At 39.6% G+C, this 19,154-nt stretch overlaps 1 protein-coding gene across 7 annotated transcripts in view; it reads right to left on the bottom strand.

Annotated features, from left to right (window-relative positions):
* The window catches only part of lrba (LPS-responsive vesicle trafficking, beach and anchor containing), a 229,435-nt gene that overhangs the window by 63,645 nt on the left and 146,636 nt on the right, over positions 1-19,154 (bottom strand). For all 7 annotated transcript variants that reach the window (XM_088075889.1, XM_088075891.1, XM_088075892.1 and 4 more), the window contains 4 exons: positions 3,847-3,964; positions 3,449-3,551; positions 1,195-1,310; positions 948-1,060 (listed from right to left, as the gene is read on the bottom strand). In XM_088075889.1, the coding sequence (XP_087932015.1) occupies positions 948-1,060; positions 1,195-1,310; positions 3,449-3,551; positions 3,847-3,964 (450 nt within the window). The remainder of the gene's footprint in view (positions 1-947; positions 1,061-1,194; positions 1,311-3,448; positions 3,552-3,846; positions 3,965-19,154) is intronic.

Raw genomic sequence — 19,154 nt, 5'->3', positions numbered from 1 at the left:
CTGCTCAACTCCTCATTCAACGCCAAAAAGATGTAGCAGGATTTAGGATCAACTTTAAAGTCATTTTTTCTTAAACCGTGTTTAAGAAAAATGAAAAAATCAACCTTGTACCTTGTAAAGATAGCAATCAGCCACCAGTGGTTAAAGCAACTACAAGGATTTTCAGAACTACACACACACACACACACACACACACACACCAAATATTACCTCTCTTTTAGAAAAATACTTTCACATTTCCTTATCAATTACTTAACAACTAAGTTCTATTGAATTCTTGAAGAAAACGTTGTTTTCCTTTCATCCCTCCACTTTGAATTAAGAATCCAAAAACTGAGAATGAATTGAAGCTCCTCATGAACTGTAGCAAAGGGAGCCATGTTTAACATCAAAATATCCATTTATCAAGTCTTCCGAACTTGTGCGGTATAATCCAAGCATCATTTATCCAGTCGTGTGTTCAGTAGTTCCCAAACACATGTATCTTTGCTAAAACCTCACCATTTCAAATACTTTGCATAAACAGTGCAGGCATGCTAGTCATCCATGCTGGAGACTGTTTATGCGGAAGTGTTTTAAATACTAAGGTTTTGAGTGAAAATGCATGTGTTTGGGAAGTGAGCAGCATATAACTGAATAAATTAGACTTGGATTATAACGCAGGAGTTGTGTGAGAGGTTGTAAACAGATGTTTTGACATAGTTTTGCTGTTGTTGAACATTATTCCCTCTGTTTTTCTCTGTTTTTGGATTCTTCTTTCACTGTGGAGGCATGTAAGAAAAACAAAGTTGTTTTCCCAAATTCAACATAACATAGGGTGAGTTATCGGTATACAAATGATAACTTGGGGGGTGAATTACTCCTTGAAGTGTCCTCCCTCTCTTTGGGGTTAAGAAAAAGAAAAGACAAGTAAAGTGAGAGGAGACGATCAGCCTACAGTGTCTCACCTTGGACAGATCTCTGAAGTTGCTGGGCAGAGTGAGGTCAAGTTCCTCTGAGTCATAGTTGGTGATAACCCAGGGGAAAACCGGGTACTGGTTTAGGTCATTATAGGTCCGGCCTGGTGAAAGGTAAGAACACAAGAGATGAAGATTATACAAGTTATATTTTAAGGACAAACAACACAAGCTCAAAATGATTTCTGTGTGCACTTCCTCTATATGTAATAACACAGGTTTTGGGTGGTGTCCTCACCAGAGATGGTGTTGAGAAAGATGAGGTAATCAAAGTTGGATATCTCGCGACGCTGCCAGCGCTGGGTCATGTTGGATGCTTTGAATAGCTGCTTTGGTGTGGCCAGAGAGATACGTCTATGAAGAAAGAAAACAGATACTGAACCACTTGTATCCATTCAAGTGTTTCTCGCTCTGGTAACTTAGTGTGAAGTAGTACAGAGACGAAGTGAGTCACCAGATCACAAGCACACCAATTAGATGACTGAAAAAAGGCCTCTGCTTTTATGAGACTTTTGCAATACAAATGTCATTACATGAAAAATCTTTTGAACTTGCAGACTCGCTAATTAAGAAGACAAATATGTAATAAATTGGCTTGACTACACATATTTGTGTGCATGTGCACACACACAGAGCCCAGGGCATGATGTATGCAGTAGGACAAAAACAAATGACCCCCAATCCAATTAAAACAAAGGAAAATGATGGAATTAATCACTGTCAGGGTGTGAGATTATAGTCATTAGGCCTCTCAAAGGTGAAAGTATGACTCTCTAAATACAAGTGCACTACAAGGCACACTATTTCTTATATTCTGTACTTTGATAATGAGCATTAATGCACTTTCTGTGTGGGTTTCTGTATTTTCTTTTTATCTCCCGTAGATCAGATCAAAAATAAATGTACACATAGAGGAAAGAAAAGACAGAGGGTGTGTGATATGGGCGACATTTTTTTTTAAATCAGTGGGATTATATCCAATTATGAGCAACAATGTTGCATGGATAATGAAGTGTGGTTGTGCAGTTATTGCTGTGGCACTCTGGACATTAAATTATTTGTGCTGTACGAGCTGAATTAGCTGCCCTGTCCAGCTGTCCTTAGGTCAAAGAGGCAAGGTGTAACCCGGCCTGCAACTAGCTTGATTAATGAGCCCAACACTAACACACACAAATTCTCTCACTTGTGTGTGTGTGTGTGTGTGTGTGTGTGTGTGTGTGTGTGTGTGTGTGTGTGTGTGTGTGTGTGTGTGTGGCTGCCCTACATCCACACTGACTCATTAGTGGACACACTTCCTTACTTAGACTGATTACACACAGTTTTCAGTGTTCACTGTGACAAATACTACATAGAGCATCTCTTTTGTTTGCTATTATTAAGAAAACATGCCCCATAGACTATAAATCTTCCTGTCTCACATGTTACCTCACCAAATATTCACATATCCCACTAGACAACAACTGTCATACTTCAGATTATTGAAGACAAAAAAATTCACAACCCGCAGAATGAAACTGAAACCAGTCCCTTCATAGAAACATTCATAGTTTTCTCAGTGTATTTGGTTTTGATTTGTTCTCCTCAGTCTGTATTTGGTTTGTAAGCTTTGGTTTTTACTGTTCTGTCTGTATTTGTACTCTCAAAGTTTGAAATCTACCTTACAGAAGCCTGTAGTTAGTACATGTATGGAAACTTTGAGCCAAAAAACAGAAAAAAACATTTACTCTTAATGAGGTTTCTTCTTTTGCTTTTTGTCTCTGTAATTTATTCCCCTTATCCAAATGTGAAGGACAGAGGGTGTCATGTGCTGTATATGTTGTTAAGTCCTGTGAGGCAAATTTGTTACTTTGGGTTATATAAATAAAACAGACTTGACAATTACACCTTGACCGTCATATTATGTATCAAACGTTTAAGTAGTTGCATCACATAATTAAAAAATGCCATAGAAAGCCTTAAAAAGACTGCCTGGGCTCTACTTTAATTTCCTCAATGTCCACAGGACTTTATACTGGGAACACACAAACCAGCAGCTGGGTTGGGCCTCAGCACTGCTCGGACACAGAGCAGACATGATGTGAGGGAGGGCGAGGGAGGGGGTGTGCCCTGCAGGCTTACAAGCAAGTATTTGCTTCACACAAATAAATGAACTGGACCGTGTTTGTGTGAAGCCAATTATGTTTGGGGGGTGAGGAGAGAGTGGGAGGGACGGACAAATCAGTGACCAAACCCCTGTGTGCATGAGACAGCAGGAGAGGGAGGGAGAAAATTCAGTCTAAAGGGCTGTAGTGTTTCAGTAACATTATTGTGAAAGTTTTCTTTTCCCATTTAACTCCCTCTAATCAACAATATCTTTCCGTAATTTTAATATTCTGATCTGTTCAGATGTGGTGCTGTATATGTTGCACACAAGCCTGCAGACAATGTTTAAATTTATTTCAAATGTGCCACAAAGAGTTACATATGTATTTCTGTGTTAAGCTGTGTCTCACCTGGTCTGTGGAAGGCCGAAATTCGTGCCCACCCCAACACGAGGAAGACTGTGGACCACCTTCTTGACCGTGGCCGCATCGGGAAAGTTCAACATTACTGCCGCTGCAGAGAGGCACATAGAAACATCAAGTAATTTCGAAGAATATCTTCATTTTCCTTATTTTAAATAATTTGAATTTGTGGTTGGGAAAATGTGTGAAAAAAACAATATTATATTTAAGGCCATATCACCCAACCCTATTCGTTTTTTGGCATAACATCACCTCACTGCCACTAAACTCTTGATAAGACCATCTCCAGTATTATTACACCAAGAAATGTGTAGGTACATCCACCAGAGTGACAATGAAAAAGGTGAAATAGTTACAGAAAACTTATTTGTCAAGTACTGTCTTACTTCTGTTAGCCATGAAGATTTCCAGAGCAGTATTCTGCAGCAGGTAGCGTCTGGAAAAGATGGCGCGGATCTCTGTGAACAGCCATTTTCCATGAAGACCTTCTGTGTAGGCTAGAATCTGGGAGACAGGACAGGAAAAGAGAGACCAATGGGAAAAGGGTTTCAGTCCAAGGGGATAATGAATAGAAATGGAATAAGGAAAGGAAATAGAATAATAAAAATAAAGAGTCCAGAGAAGGAAATAAGAGATCAAAGGAAAGGCAGGGAAGGGAAGACGAGCAGACAGGAGGCGAGGTTAGTTCATTTTTCACACAGTGATGGCACAGCGGCCTGAACAGCACGATTAATGTCTTATATTGATCAGCCTCAATGAAAAAGAGATTCCTTCAGCAAGAGAATGGGCACTATTCAGCTGGAAGGACTGAAGGAAATGTTTAGTTCACTAAAAGATAATCTATATAACAGGTGACTAGAAATATCAGTTACATAAATTACACAGGGTTCCCACCGTATTCATGAACAAAATTTAAAAATTTCTTGCCCATATTTTTCCCAAACATATCAAACCTGAGCACGTTGGTGCGATTTCTTTTAAAAACGTGAAAAAAACATATTCATAACTATTATAATGACACATTTCTAATTATGCTTCAAAATTATTGTAAATTATCAGGATCTTTTCTGAGTAATTTCCTTGTTTTTTTAAACGTTTTTTCTTTCCCCCACATTTATTTTTTTTATTTTTTCCACTAAATTTTCAGGTTATTTTTTAAACTTTCTTTTTCATTCTTTTCCCTGATCTTCATTTATTTTTCTTGTACTTTTTACTAATTTCTTGCTAATTTGGGGGTTATTTTTTCTCTCATTGACTTCTTCCCATGTTTTAGAAAGACATTTTTGCTCAGGTTCCAATGTTTTTAAGGGTTAAAGGTATACAGTACGTTACGTCAACGGTTAGAGAGGATAAATTTACAATTATGTTACATTACTTGGGAGGTTATCCACAGAAGATTACTAACTTACAATTAATTTAATTGCACACAACAAAAAAGTGATAGTGATAATTCCATGACTTTTCCAGGTTTTCTATGACGTGGGAACCCTAAGTAGATCTACATATAACAAACAAAAAAACTGTGTTGACATATAGTGGTTGTTTGATGTGACAAGGATAAAAGCTTTTTTTTTATCTTAAACATCTGATTAAACTATTTTATGTATTTCCATGGCAGTAACTGACACACGGGTCAAGCAATATTGTGTTAGCTCGCTCCATATTTAAAAACGCTTTGATGAGCTGAGCTTAATCTGTCCCTGTGGAAACTGCGGCGGCTGTCGGAGTGACTTGTCCTGACGGCTGCCACAGTGTCTGACAGGCCCTGATGTTTTGCCCGGCCCCTGTGATTCATACTGCTACTAATCCAGCATTTAGATTTTCTACTAACCTCCTTAGCATTGCTTTGTTAACTACGCTTTTGTTTTAACCTCTGCTTTTAGTTTCAAAGGTGTCTGCTGACAGGGGGCGTACAGGGATATGGTAGAAAGGTAAAAAGGACACTTTAGGTTGTCACAGCATGGTTCAGAAGCTATGTTGTTAATCAAAAATATTCAAATGTGAGCCAGCAAGCTAGGCCAGAGTTAAGTTAAGGGAGCTCATTAAAGGCAGGGGACAGCAGAGGAGACCAGCTGAGGCTTTGCCAGCCAGCTGAGGACGGCCTCTCCCTCGTTGTCTCTATGAGGAATAAGATCTGCCTGCATCGCAGACTCACTTCAAAGTCTCTGGAGTTCAATTAAATGTGGATTAGTGGATTGGAGAAGCTGGCTGGGGCTAGAACCGCCAGTCTCCTATCTTCCCTAACAGGGGCTCAAGATGACTATACCAGTAACCGTCAGCCTGTAGCCTACTCCATCACAAAGAAAAACAACACAATTTATCAGCATCAAGGAAAAAAAAATTCATAAGGCAAACGAATATACTACTACTATTTATACACCACTAATATATTTCCAAGAAATAAAAACTAGATATTATATAACAACTCATTTGGCCAATAACTGATATTGATGTATCCACCTGCTTTTTAACTCATCTTAGCAATCATCAAGTTTTTTATATAATTGAATTAACATCATATTATACACACTCTTATCGTGATGGTCCACCAGCAGATGGAGACATAAAATACAGTGCTTTTCTGTGTATGGAATATTCATTTATTGAGCAAAGTAAGAAAAAAAAATCTATAGGTTAGTTTGTGGTATCTGCAAAAAGTAGCAGGCTTGCTGATTTAATTTTTAAAGCCAATATCTGCCGATACCGATGTTGTGCCGATATTTTCGTGCATTCCTAAATCAAAATCCTTCCATCCACTTACATATAATTTACACTGTAAGTAAGTGTAAATAGCACAAAGCAAGTAAATGGTAAATTGACTTTCATTAGTAAAGCGCTTTTCTTTGCTTCTGAGACATTCACACGCACTCACACAACAAAGGCACTGCCATGGGGAGAAATTTGGGGTTCTGTGGACCGAAGGAGCCAAGAATCGAATTGCCAATCTACCAGTTGGTGGTTGACCTTACCTACCTCCTAAGCCACAGCTGCCCAAGTAACTCTCATGTCTGTACAGCAAACTAGAAGTTACAGCCAGCAGCTGGTTAGCTTAGCTTAGCACAAAGACTGGAAACAGAGGGAAACAGCTAGCCTGGAAGGTTACAAAATCTATTTGTTGTTATGCTTAGGATTCTGCACAGAGTTAACAAAGAACCCTCTATAACCTGTCTGTGAATTTAGGAAACACATGCTCAACATGGAAAGGTATTACAGAAATTAATATTTTAAAAATGTAAGTTTATGGCAGAGAAAAGGCTAATTTCATAACGTTTTTATAACGTAAAGTAAGATTGCATAGTAGGTCATTAATCACAGTAAGTCTTCATTTCTTAATTTCCAAAGTTATAAAGCGATGGCAATTGAATTTGGATGACGAACTTGTTAACAATCAAATAACCATGTCAAGAATCCCACAGAAATCACAGTATGTGTCTTTCACAACCTTGTTTGTTCCGAAATCTTAATACAATTCCATTTCCAATTTTGTACCAAAAAAAAATACAGCTTTTCTGCTTTTTTTCTGATCAGAAATGAAATTCCTGTTTCCAGGTGTATGATGAATGAATGCTTGGAAAGTAACCTTTAGCCTCCAAAGGGGAGTGGTTGACTCATTTCATCCCCAGGAGTACACTCATAGCCCTCGCGATGGATGTCAAGACGCTGCCCAGGACTGAAGTGATAAAGTTGCAGTCTCTGATTCCACAGATAGATATGACAGTAGCGGGAGGCAGCCAGATATCATATTTGTCCCTGGACCAATGAATCTCCTGAAATGCGGTATATAGCACTCTATGTTCCCAAGATCATCGTCCCTATCGGCGGCGCCCTTTCCCTTGCAGATGAAAAAGCTGACTGGGTGACAAGGAGCATGACAAACTATCCGTGCTGTAATGCTCTCGCCGTTCTGACCACGTCTGGACAAATTGCAATGGTGTGGAGGTTATTGTCCGAGCTGGAGTTATGGCTGCACCAGCTTTCCTCTGTGATAAACAGTAATGGTGGAACTGGATCAGTCAGACTAAACAAGATGAGGATGCTACAGACGCAGAGGAAAAACACACCAAAACCAGACTGTGCTAGATCTTGCATCACATTTACATTTTATTGTTAGAACAAAAAAACGGTTATTTTGTTAAAAATGATTTAAAAAAACGATTGAGGCTGAGAAGAGGACAGAAGATTCCATAAAGGGAGCATAAAAAGGATCAGAAGCTTATACGTCAACATGATTGGTTGAGCAGTTTTATTGATGTTTCATTCCAAGTGGAACATTATCCATGGATTCAGGTCTGCTGTGTCCCGAGATCAATTTCAAAGCGTCACGCGAGAGGACACAGCCAAACAGAAAACAAAGGAACTAGTCTTGATTGCGATGCTTTCTCTCTGCCTCTCCCTCTCCATCTCTCCCTCCCTCCTCCTCTTTCAACCTGTTTGTGCGCCGCGCTGCTGCTCATTTCTGAAGCACTGTCGTTTGTCTTTGTCAGATGCCCAAAAGACTGCAGAATGAAGAGGGACACATGAAGAGGGGCCGGGTGACTGTGACTGTGGCGTGTAACCACACACACACACACACACAAACTGTCACCACTGAATCTGGCAGAGAGTCCTCGCCAGTGAACCCTCTCCAGCACCCTTTTCTTCCGTAAACACAGGCACCTTTACCAACCACCGCCTCCTCAGAAACATGGGTAAAGTCAGGTGGAGGAACATGGATGAAATGTCATTGAAACGGCAATGAATTAGAGTTGGAGGAGCAACAGACCAACAATCAGCAGCACGGTTCAAGATAGATGAGGCTCTCAACTACCTTCGCTGTCGCCAGGCTGAGTGTGTGTGTGTGTGTGTGTGTGTGTGTGTGTGTGTTTTTGGGCTGATAAGACACTTGAGTTGAAGAGGAGAGAAGCCATAGCCAATTACCAATAAAGTCAGTCCTTATTTGTCATAAAATATGACAAAAGTCTAATTCTGAGACCAACAGTGTTGTTTTTGTAAAAGAAATACTTAAACATAATGCTCATAAACAGCATTTGATAAGTGGCTTATGCATATTTGCTCCTTCAGTTTAATGTGCTGTGCATCCTTGAAGGAAAATGAGGTGATTGAAGTTCAATTTGTTGCCTGTTATTAAGTATTTCCGCATGGCTGCCTCAGTTAAAGGATAATGGATGAGGGATTTATTATTACCTTTTGGTCAAATGAAGTGGTGTGGGAGATAAGGTGATGAAATTAATGAGCGGGAGGAAGAGAGGTGATCCATCAACATCAAAACAGAGACGAGGGACAAGCGGGATTGGGAGAACTTGAACGGGTTCATAAAAATAAAAAAACCTGTGAACTCATCAGCATGTAGAGTTGCTTATTGCTTTTCATTTCCCAAAAGCTGTCTGCCTCCACACCCTTCAACAAAAAATGACTTTTACATGTAAACTCATGAGTCTAAGCGACTCATGGTAACAACATTTTTTAAAGTGGTCCAATATTGAGAAAGACAGCTGCAGCAGGCAGCAAAATAGGCTACAATGTAACCACTCTAGGCAGGTGCACACAACTGACGTCCATCAAAAGCTTTTTGTCACTAACAGGCTTAAATTATTATTATTATAAGTGTGTAACAACATTACAAAAAGGACCCTACAGAGATATGAAATGTTTTTCCGGACATTTTGCCTGTTTTTTCAATGGTGTCAAAGTCTCACTAAAGGAGAAGTCTCGTAGTATCTCATTAGAGGCCAGTTGTTGCAGGAAGAAAAGGGGCAAAACTAAGGGTGTAACGGTACATCAATCTGGATCAGTAATTCTGTTCAATTATCAACAGTCCAATGTCACTGACGAAAAGTGAGAACATTAATACAAATCATCATCTTTAATATATGCCTTTATTTTGAAATTCCCATAGCATATCTGTGTTGCGATGTCCATCCAAGCAAATTCAGAGAGTGCTAGCTGCTTAGCACCAGCAGGACGCTGAATTGATTCAAACAGAAATCATATCGTGGCAGACCTTATGATATCTGCAAATACTATATTGTTGTCCAAAGTATCAATGTAATATTGTATTGTAATGAAACACATGTAGGATTTGGAGAGAAGAGTGCCGATAAGGGTTTGATGTGTTGGAGTACAGAGAGTGTATCTTACTCTAATTAAAAGATTATCAGTGTCATGGCTGAATATTTAGCCAATTTTGATAATCGTAAAAAGTCAATGAGATTTCAGATGTCTTAGCAAGAGTTGGACACAAATCAGAACTGAACAAGCAAAGGTTATGGGAAAAGGTTTCATTTCTATGTAGGGTCCTTTTTGAAATGTTGTATGGCACTGATAAAAAATATAAGCCTGTTACTGGCAAAAACAAGCCATTGGAATTAGGGCTGCCGGCACTAATGCATTAATAGCTATGTGACTGAGGTTTGTGAATAAAGCCTTTTTTCCTTTTTTAAATCACATTAATCACTGGCGATCCTGGCCAACATTTCTGTCTTTAAGAGGGCTGTACTGGACTCAGTTTTAAAGCTGGTATCATGAAACTGGAAGACTGGAGGAATACAGCAGTAACAACCATGTTGTGCTAGCTAAGGAGAGCTAATAACATTTCAAAGTTGGGCTAAATTTTGGCAAGGAAAAAACGACATGGCCATTTTCACAGGAGTCCCCTGATCACGGACCTCAAGGTATCCTAATGAAAATGAGTTCTGTGGGTGCGCATGAGTCACACCTTTACAGACATGCCACGCTTTAGGCTAGTCCCATGCAGTTTTGTGCAAAAACCTGCAGTGTTTTCCATGCACTATAAATGTGTTATTTCACCTATTATATTTGAATAGGCTATTATAACATATATAATAGACTCCTAAAAAGTGCAAATGCTGTAATTTGATTCCTAATCAAGACATTATACAAATTGCTTTACCTTATCAATATGGACTTTACAACTGTTGAACATAAGATTAAAAAAAGTGATTGATCACAATTAACTATTGAAATTCAGTGATGAATCACAATTTTAAAAATGAATCATTTCATAGCCTTAATTCTAATGGATGTAAATTGACAGGATGTATTGTTCTGCTGCTGCTGGTTGCAGCTCTCTCTCTACTGGACCAATCTTAGAAATGGTTGTTTCCACAAGTCGTTTAGACACAAAAATTTGAGAAAAAAAGAGTCCAGGTAAAAATAATTGAGTTCCCCTTTCATATAAGTCTTGGAATCTGCAGCCTCAGTCCATTGTTTGCATGTAAAAAGTCATTTTGTGATATGTGTTTTAGTGTGGAGTAGTGGTTGTCGAGAGGTGTGGAGGCAGATAGCTTTTGGGAAGTGCAAATCAACCGGAGCTCACTATTAAATGAGACTGCTCTTTTTCTCATTTAAAAGTCACAAATACAAAGTAAAGCGCTGCATATAGTAACATCACCAGCATGCTGTTTGTGACTCTTCCTCACTTGACTGACCACAGAATCAAGCCATCTACAATAACCACAGCTTCAGCGGACCGAGACGCTGGCGGCGCCTTTACTGCAGCGGCAAATGAGAAAGAAAGCACACACAAACACACACTGACATTTAAGGGTTTTTAGTCAATCTCACCTGGTGCTATCACATACATACTACAGTTTACAGCTCTTATAATCCTACGCTCACTATATCCTTGTCCTCGCCTCCTCCCCCCATCACCTCAACCCCCTCCATCCTCTGTTCCACACTGGTAAACGAGGCCTTGTCAGTAAATGAGTTCATCGGACTAACGAGCAAGCAAAGGGCCCCGACACACTAACAAGGGTCTGTTGGCTGCCTGCGCCTCTGGACCAATCAGGACCCTCATCACCGTTGACACAAAGCCTCCCAGAGCCCTCTGGAGCCAATTAAGACAGATTTTGTTTTGGAGATTGAGTGATAGCCGGAAAAAAAGATAGGAGGAGAAAGAATAGAAAAAGCTAAGAGTGTGGTACTGGAAGAGGGACAGAAAGATGCATCAACATATATTAATTGTAAAGATGTTTCAGTGAAAAGCCATTACAGAAGGTGTATGGTAAGTAGTTGTTTGGTGGCTGTGCTCAGAGTAAAATAGGCAAACCATTCAAGAGGAAAACAAAGCTCCCTCACCGTAAGAACCTGGAATCATATGACTTTAAGACAGTGCAGCCACATGACTCTACTTTTACACTCCAGCAGTTATCCTGTAGCCTTTGTGCCTCAACCAGAGTACGATTTAACCAACTGGCCTCGACACCATCTCTGTCCCCGTCATGTGCTCCGTGACTGTTGAACTATGGGAGCCGTGCGGCAGGGCAAGCAGTGAAAATATAACTGTATATAAAACCAAAATAACTTAAAATAACATTTTTGAAAATACACTTTCTTGGCCACAGTTAAAGGAGATTTCTGGAAGAGTTGGACTTTCTAGTTATCCATCACTTTGACAGACAGTGTCATAAAAATCTATTAATACCTGTCATTATAATATTTTAATGATAATGAGATATTTGATGGCAATTAATTTTATATATAAATTTGAAATTTTTAGAAGTAATATATAAGCTTATAGTTTTTTCATTTATTAAGGCATGGAGAGAAAAGATGAACAGAAACATCAACTGTGCACTCACTTTTTATGTAATCATGCACCTTCAGACAAATCTGTTACTCATGTTAACTTTTCTAGAGATCGTAGAACATTTTACCCTCATTGCTGCCACTTGCTTGCCCCATAAACATTAGCTGCCACTGGCTGATAAACGTTATCAGTATTACTTGCTTTTCCTTCATCCTCCACAGCATCAATCTCTTGTTTGTCACCTTGTTTATCGATGCCATCAAAATTATTGGTCTTTTTAAGGAAACTTCAGATACTGAGCTGCCATTACATTTGGTAATGATATGGTGCTATATTGCCTACCAATCCAATGGCCGGCTAGACATCGAGGTCATGCGCATAAGATCAAAGACAAAACTACTAATTCTAATTAATAGCTAATTAATATGTTTGTGGATTGCTTAAAGTTACGGTAGATTGCCTTTGGTATTATAATCCATCAAAATGATGGACTGCCTTTAGATTTTTCCATTATTGTTAAAATTATTTAGTCAATTGTGGAAAATATTTGGTTAATGTGATCTCTGATTCCTGGTGACCTTACAATGACAATAAAACACCGGGAAGTCATTACACGCCCGCCAAGAAATAATCCTGCACACAAACCCCAAGTAAAACCACAATTTGTTGCATTTATACTTGTAGTATAGAATAAACAAAACATGAACATGTTTATTAGTGAGTTTTAAAGGTGATGCTAAGTGTATTGTAATGCCTTTCAACAGAGCCAGGCTAGCAGTTTCCTCCTTTTTCCACTCTTTATGTGGTATCAGTGTTCTCATCTAACTCTCGGCAAGAAAGCGGATAAACACATTTTCTAAAAGTCTAACTATCTCTTATACAACAACAATAATAAGCAGCCAAAATATATTATCCATAATACCTAGATTTTATGTATAAGTAAGAACAAACAATGTTAACAGAATATACGCATTGTGAACAAGCTTCAGTGTAAGCAGTCAAGACCATTTGTTTCCATCAGTGATTGATAGGCACAATTGTTCTACCATCATGTAACTGATTCAAGATGTAATCACTGGTCACACATAAAGGCCTATTTGCCTCGAGGGAAGTAAAACAAACTACAAGGTCAAAAAAAAAAATAAACGCAACTAAGAAGCTGCGCTGGAGTGTGAGAGAATTAAAGCAAAATAAACAAGCCCAGCTTGCAGCAAGTGTAGGTTATGAAGCCTAAAGGCTAAAAGCATTCAGTACCAAACGTCAGCCAGTAAGAGTTTGCACTCCCTGAAGAAAGTCCCCTTTGAAAGGATCTGTGGGGCCACTTAGTCTGAATTTAGCCTAATAAGGATTAAACCCCTTTTTGGCCCTTTTCACTGTTTGCTAACAGGTTAGCCTTTTCTCCTTTCCTTTCCTTGGCTGCTTAGCCTTTTTGAAGTGGGAACAAAAAAAGGTCTTGTGTGGATTTAGGGAAATGCTGCAGTGGTCTCGGGGTTAATTGGTGGAGAAGTGAAGACTTCAGTGCATTAACTCATTAAACATTCAGCCTTTGGGCATAAGCTATGAGGACGAACGCCTCAGAGGGGTCCTGACACATAATAAGATACTAAAGCGGCAATACTAAACACTGATGGCGGCAGCAGCGGGGATGTACATAAACATGGAATTCATAAATGAAAAATGACGAATCCCATCCTCAATAAATGAGACAATGTGAGCCTTTCCAACAAATGCTACCAAAAAGACAGAATTCAGGGATGAGAAACTATAGATAGTGTTTGTGTTTTTAAATATTTAAGATCAGCACTTCCTTTTTTACCGCATCAGAGCTCAGACTGGGGGCACAAAGGGCAGAGTTAGTGGCTCAAAGGTGATGGGGAACAAAGGATGGTTAAGACCACATAAGTGAAGGGAAGAGGGGTGAGATATGCAGCAGATATCCACAAATTGCCTCCCCCGTCTTTGCATTAACATGACGCATCTTTAAAACCTTTAGCATAAAATTCTATGTGAAAAAAATAGATTTAGGACAAAGCAATGAAGAAAATTACGTAGAGTTAACTTAAAGCATACTTTTTAATCTCACAACAACAGCAAAGCAACTAGCACATAGCTTTAAAAACCTTTTATCAGGATATAGTGAATGAAAATGCACCAGCAGCCACATGTAAGACCTTATACTATAGTATGGCTCGGTACCTGTTGAGAGTGCACTGAAAGGACTTAAATGCGTTCCTTGATTTGTCATGCTCATCAATAAACACATGCACATGAGGAAAAGGAGAAAAAGAATGTATATGCTTTTCACCAATATTCAGAAAATCAAGGTGACAGCCCAGCACTGAAGCGCAGGAGGTGTTTTGGACTCAATGCTATAAGCTGCCGTGGCAAACATCAGACAGGTTAAGATCGCTGACCGGCTCCTATCGCATTCTCCCCGCTTTCCTTCAATCTCTCATTTTGCTATTTAGCGATGGATAGGCTTTTTTTGGGGTTGTGCGAGGCTTCACTGAAGTAAATTCTTTTCTAATCCGCCTATTGTCACCAGCTTAAGTGGGTGTGGGGTGAAAAGTACACCCATCTTGGGGAATTCGGGGTTGGTTGTCCGAAGCAAAAGAAGAGGGAGAGAATGGGACTTGTATAAAGGAACTGCTGTGGAGACTTTTGAGAATTTGAAGGTGACTCAATTGGAGCTACAGGTTTATCAGTGACAAGCATTTTGAGTTTCCTGTAATAGACTGAATTTACTGAGAAAGTATCTGAAATACTTAAGCGACAGATACAATACAAATGAAGCACAACAAAATTCACTTAGATGTGCCTATATTAGATATGTGTCTACTATCTATGCCCTATTTGGATAAGACCTTTTTTGGGACAAAACTTTGACATATTATAATCTTATACATTAAAAAAATTCAAATAAACATGTTTACAAAAGTTATTTGCACATCCAGCAAACATGGAGCAACATTAGCATTTATTTGCAGTTTGGCTACCTGACGAATGCAAGTTCAGTATTCACTCTCCTTGACCCAATCGTAAACGTTGGCGTTCACACAATTACTTTTGCATGGCTATGATTAAGAAAAGATCATGTTTTGGGTATTGGTGGCACAATCCTGGCAGGAAACGCAACAATGTCACTGTAAAAAACAATCTCTTTTATGGGACTATCTTGGCGGGAAATGCAGCAATGTCTCGGTGCCTAAACAACTTCTTTTCGTGGCGTTATTTACCGCATTAACACAGCTGGGGGTCGCTTAAAACCCCCCAAGTTTTTGCTAAAAAGCTGAAACTGATTTTGCTGTTTGTTGGTCTCCGGCAGTGTCTGCAGTCTCGCCTCGGTGTCAGCAACAACCGTTCCCTTAACCCCCTGATGACAAAGTTAGCTCTTAATGTTACAATTTATTCACTGCTTGGTCTCTAAATTTGCCTGTCTGCAGTCTGGTGCTGGGCAGACAATGTAAAATGTACAGTGTGATTAAAGGGCAATTATTTGCTGAAAAATAATTCCTGCCACATTTGGGATGGACTTTGATAAGAGTGATAAGTGTGACCAAAACACTGGCGTTTGAAGCTATACAAGCACAACACTAAGCTGAAAGAAAAAGCTAAGAAAAAAGCTCAGAAGAGCTGAGGAGAACTGAAGAGATGATGGTAATTATTTGTGGGTTAATAACTACAAGTGCCCCCTTTCACATAACATATGTATGTGCATCTTTAAAGAGTAGTAATTACTGAAAGAGGCTCAGAAACTTTTGTTTAATCGAACTTGGACTCATCATTTCATTTTACTATGAAGATTGAACATGACTGTGATTGCAGGGGGAAAAATCTGAAGCACATTGTGATATTTAGATGTTTTGTCAACAGGATGATAAATAAAGGTTTAGAGGAGTTTCTACAGGAACAATTTATCCTTTTATTTGACTTTTTAGAACTAAGGATCACCCGTGTTTATCATTCTGCCCCCTTGCTTCTACAGAGCAGAGGTAAAGCTGCATTGAGCTGATGTCTGCAAGAAAGGAGTCTTGGATGAGTAAGTAATCTGCAGACTGTCCCTATGGATGTGCCATTTCAACCAGACTGGATGGGTCATTAACCATAATGGCAATCGAGGCACCAGAATTCAGCAATGCAACATTCTGCTCTCCGGCACATGAGATGTCTTTACACAGACAGCACACATCAATGCTATCAGCTTACCTTAAAAAAACAAATACATTTGGTTGGAATTACTCCTGATTTCTGTTAGGAATTAACAGCTCTAATGAATATTATGCTCTAGTCCTGACATTTTGCATTTGTATTTGTGAGACATTCTATGATCAGAAATACAGATAAAAGGAAGCTCAAAAACGCATATATTTACTCAACTTCTTCCATATATGGATCTAGTTTTATCTTCTGAAATGCAGCAGAGACCTTTCAAACAAAACAAGACCGCATTTACAATTCCAATTTCCAATATGCCGGCCTGGACATCGATCTTTCAATTGGAGCCACGTGTCTCTCTGACCTCAGCTGAATAACAGAGGCTTGTGTGAACAGCAGGTACACAGGTGCTGATTGTAATATCAGTAGCCTACCAGGCAGACTGGCATCTATAAACAGGCCTATCCATCAGGCTGCTGTGTTGCCTTTGACACGTGTGTCAGAGGCAGACGAAGGGAATAAATGATGGAGAGAGGGGATCAATCAAGGAAGGGAGGGGAGGCACCTGCCCCCTGACTGGCCCAGTCAAGCCCAGAGATGGAGCATGATGGAGGGGCTAGGCTCAGGTGCAAAGAGGGGGTGGCAACTCTTTGTCTGGAGGTGCTTGGTTAATCGTGAGCCAGGTCTCGGCCATAGTGGTCTGTGGTTGTGTTAAGGTCCAAAGTCAGATCACAAACAGAGGGACAGAGAGAGGCTGAGCATGTTTATTAGTGAAAAGAGATGGGGTTATTTTGTGTGTGTGGAAGGGAAGAGCAATTGGAAGGGAGACATTAGTCATCATTAGGAAGCGAGATGACACACTGTCTAATGGTTCTTTATGTGACTGCCAATGTGGCAATTGTCTTTCCTCGACCTGTCCTACCAGGTTACCACTCGCTGCAGAGATTCATAAGCCTGCTTTGCACAAGAGTCACGGTTTACATCTTGACAAGGGTTAAAAAAAAAAAAAAAAAGAGTAAAATATCTCGAAACTGTCTCATTAGAACTCCAAATTAAAAAATAAAAATTAAAAAAAGAGTAAAATGAAAGGTATAAATATGAAACAATGATGTTTTAAACAAGACCAACAGTCTATAGTAATGCTGCCTGCTCTGTCACAGTGGTGCTTTGAGCTGAATGCTGTTGTCAGGTATAATTTCTACCATGTCAACCTTCCTAGTTTAGCAGTTTAGCATTTGCTGATCAGAACCTAACACAAGAACAGCCGAGGCTGAAGGGAAAGTCATTCATTTTGAAGAACTAAAGTACTGAATGGATTTAAATTACAACCTGATGGTGTCAGATAAAAAGTTATATAAAAAGTTTGTTTTCTTTTTTTGGGGTGGGGGGGGTCCCTTAGTCACTATGAGGGTCAAAGGACAGAAGGATGTCCTATGCTGTAAAGCCCTCAAATTGTGATTTTAAATTTCATGATCCATCCAGTGGTTGTCGATACATTTCACCAGAAATGTCATGATGGCATCAGGGGCATTAAAGGGATCACTTAAGTTTATTAAGATTTACCATTTGGGAACCATGAATGAAAGAAAAGCAGTGATGCCTTGGTTTAAAAAAAAAAAAAAGCTTTTTGTGCCTAAAAACCCTCACCCATATTTGTTGCCTAGAAAGCTGTTGGACACAAAGCAATGACTCGCTAAATCACAACCAGTTTTGTTGGTCTCGTACATTGGTCTGCAGCATCTCACCTTGGTGTCAAATCATCTACAATCCGCTCTGCTACTAAAAGACAAAGTCAGTTCATATACTGCATCAATTTAGAAACGTCATATTAAAGGTACAAATATAACATATTTTTGGTTTGGAGAAATTCCGGCATTTTCTTCTGGCAACTGAGCTTTTTGGAGTCATCTGCTGGGGACCATCAATGTCTCTTTGAAATTTCATGCCAATTTATCAATAGTTGTGGAGATATTGAAGTCTGAATCAAACTGGTTGACTGACCAACATTGCTCTCTCTAAAGCCACCCATGGCTAAAAACAAACAATAACAGAAAAAAAGAGCCACTCAGTCAACTCAGTGTGACTATGGCCAAAGTACAACAGGTATGGGCCATAAACAAAACAAGAAGCCAGTATCTTGGGTTCTCTGAAGCTTTGAGACTCATCATTAACAAGTTTCCCTCCACTGCTCTTAAACAGCCCACATCTGGCCAGGGCACCGCTGACCTCATTCCTACAGAATGAGTTTATCATCGCTGATATAACCTCACTCAAACAACTGCCATGAAACACGAGAGACTATATCACAATCATCAATGTGGTTTATGACTCAAAAAGGACTGGAAATAAAGGTGGGGTGTGTATGCATTTTGTGTGTGTGAGACAGAGAGAGAGATTAAGGGACAGTAAATAAGGTAACAAGACTTTACTGCTCTACTGGGGAAGAGAAACTCACTTCAGGAAGCTTTAAACCTTTATTTGGCCTTATCTCCTCTAATTGGCTTAAATCATTCCTAATTGTTTGCACATGTCTTTATGTTGAGCAGCTCCCAAAGCTCGGACCGTGACTTGACATAAGCGGTGAGGCAAATCGAGAGGAGCAGGATGATAATAATTGGGTTTCCTGATGACTGGATGAGCCAAAGTGGGCTGCAGGGAATGTTGCTTGATATCAAACCCAGCCTGGATGTTGAGGATTCGAGGAAAGGGAAAACACATGACGGCGGTGATGCTAACGAGTCTGTCTCTGGGAAGGAAATGTTTCATGTCTCACAGGTGCTATAATTACTGTACCTGGAATGCAGGGAGGGGCAGACAGTGAAAGAGCGATGGAAAGAGGCAAAAGAAAGAGAAAGAAGGTCATCCCAACCCATCACTCCGCTGGTTGTTGTCGTGGTGTGGCTGAGCGATTTATTGACCATCTCAGGATGCACTCTGTCAGAGCAGACGACGGTAGCGGAGTTGAATGGATGGCGGAACGGCATGAAG

This window comes from Plectropomus leopardus, chromosome 3 (genome assembly GCF_026936395.1).
Source record: "Plectropomus leopardus strain MGB_pleo_1.0 chromosome 3, ASM2693639v1, whole genome shotgun sequence".
NCBI classification, from domain to species: Eukaryota; Metazoa; Chordata; class Actinopteri; order Perciformes; family Serranidae; genus Plectropomus; species Plectropomus leopardus.
The sequence above is the reverse complement of the archived record's forward strand: the minus strand, read 5'-3'. Positions and strand labels throughout refer to the sequence as shown.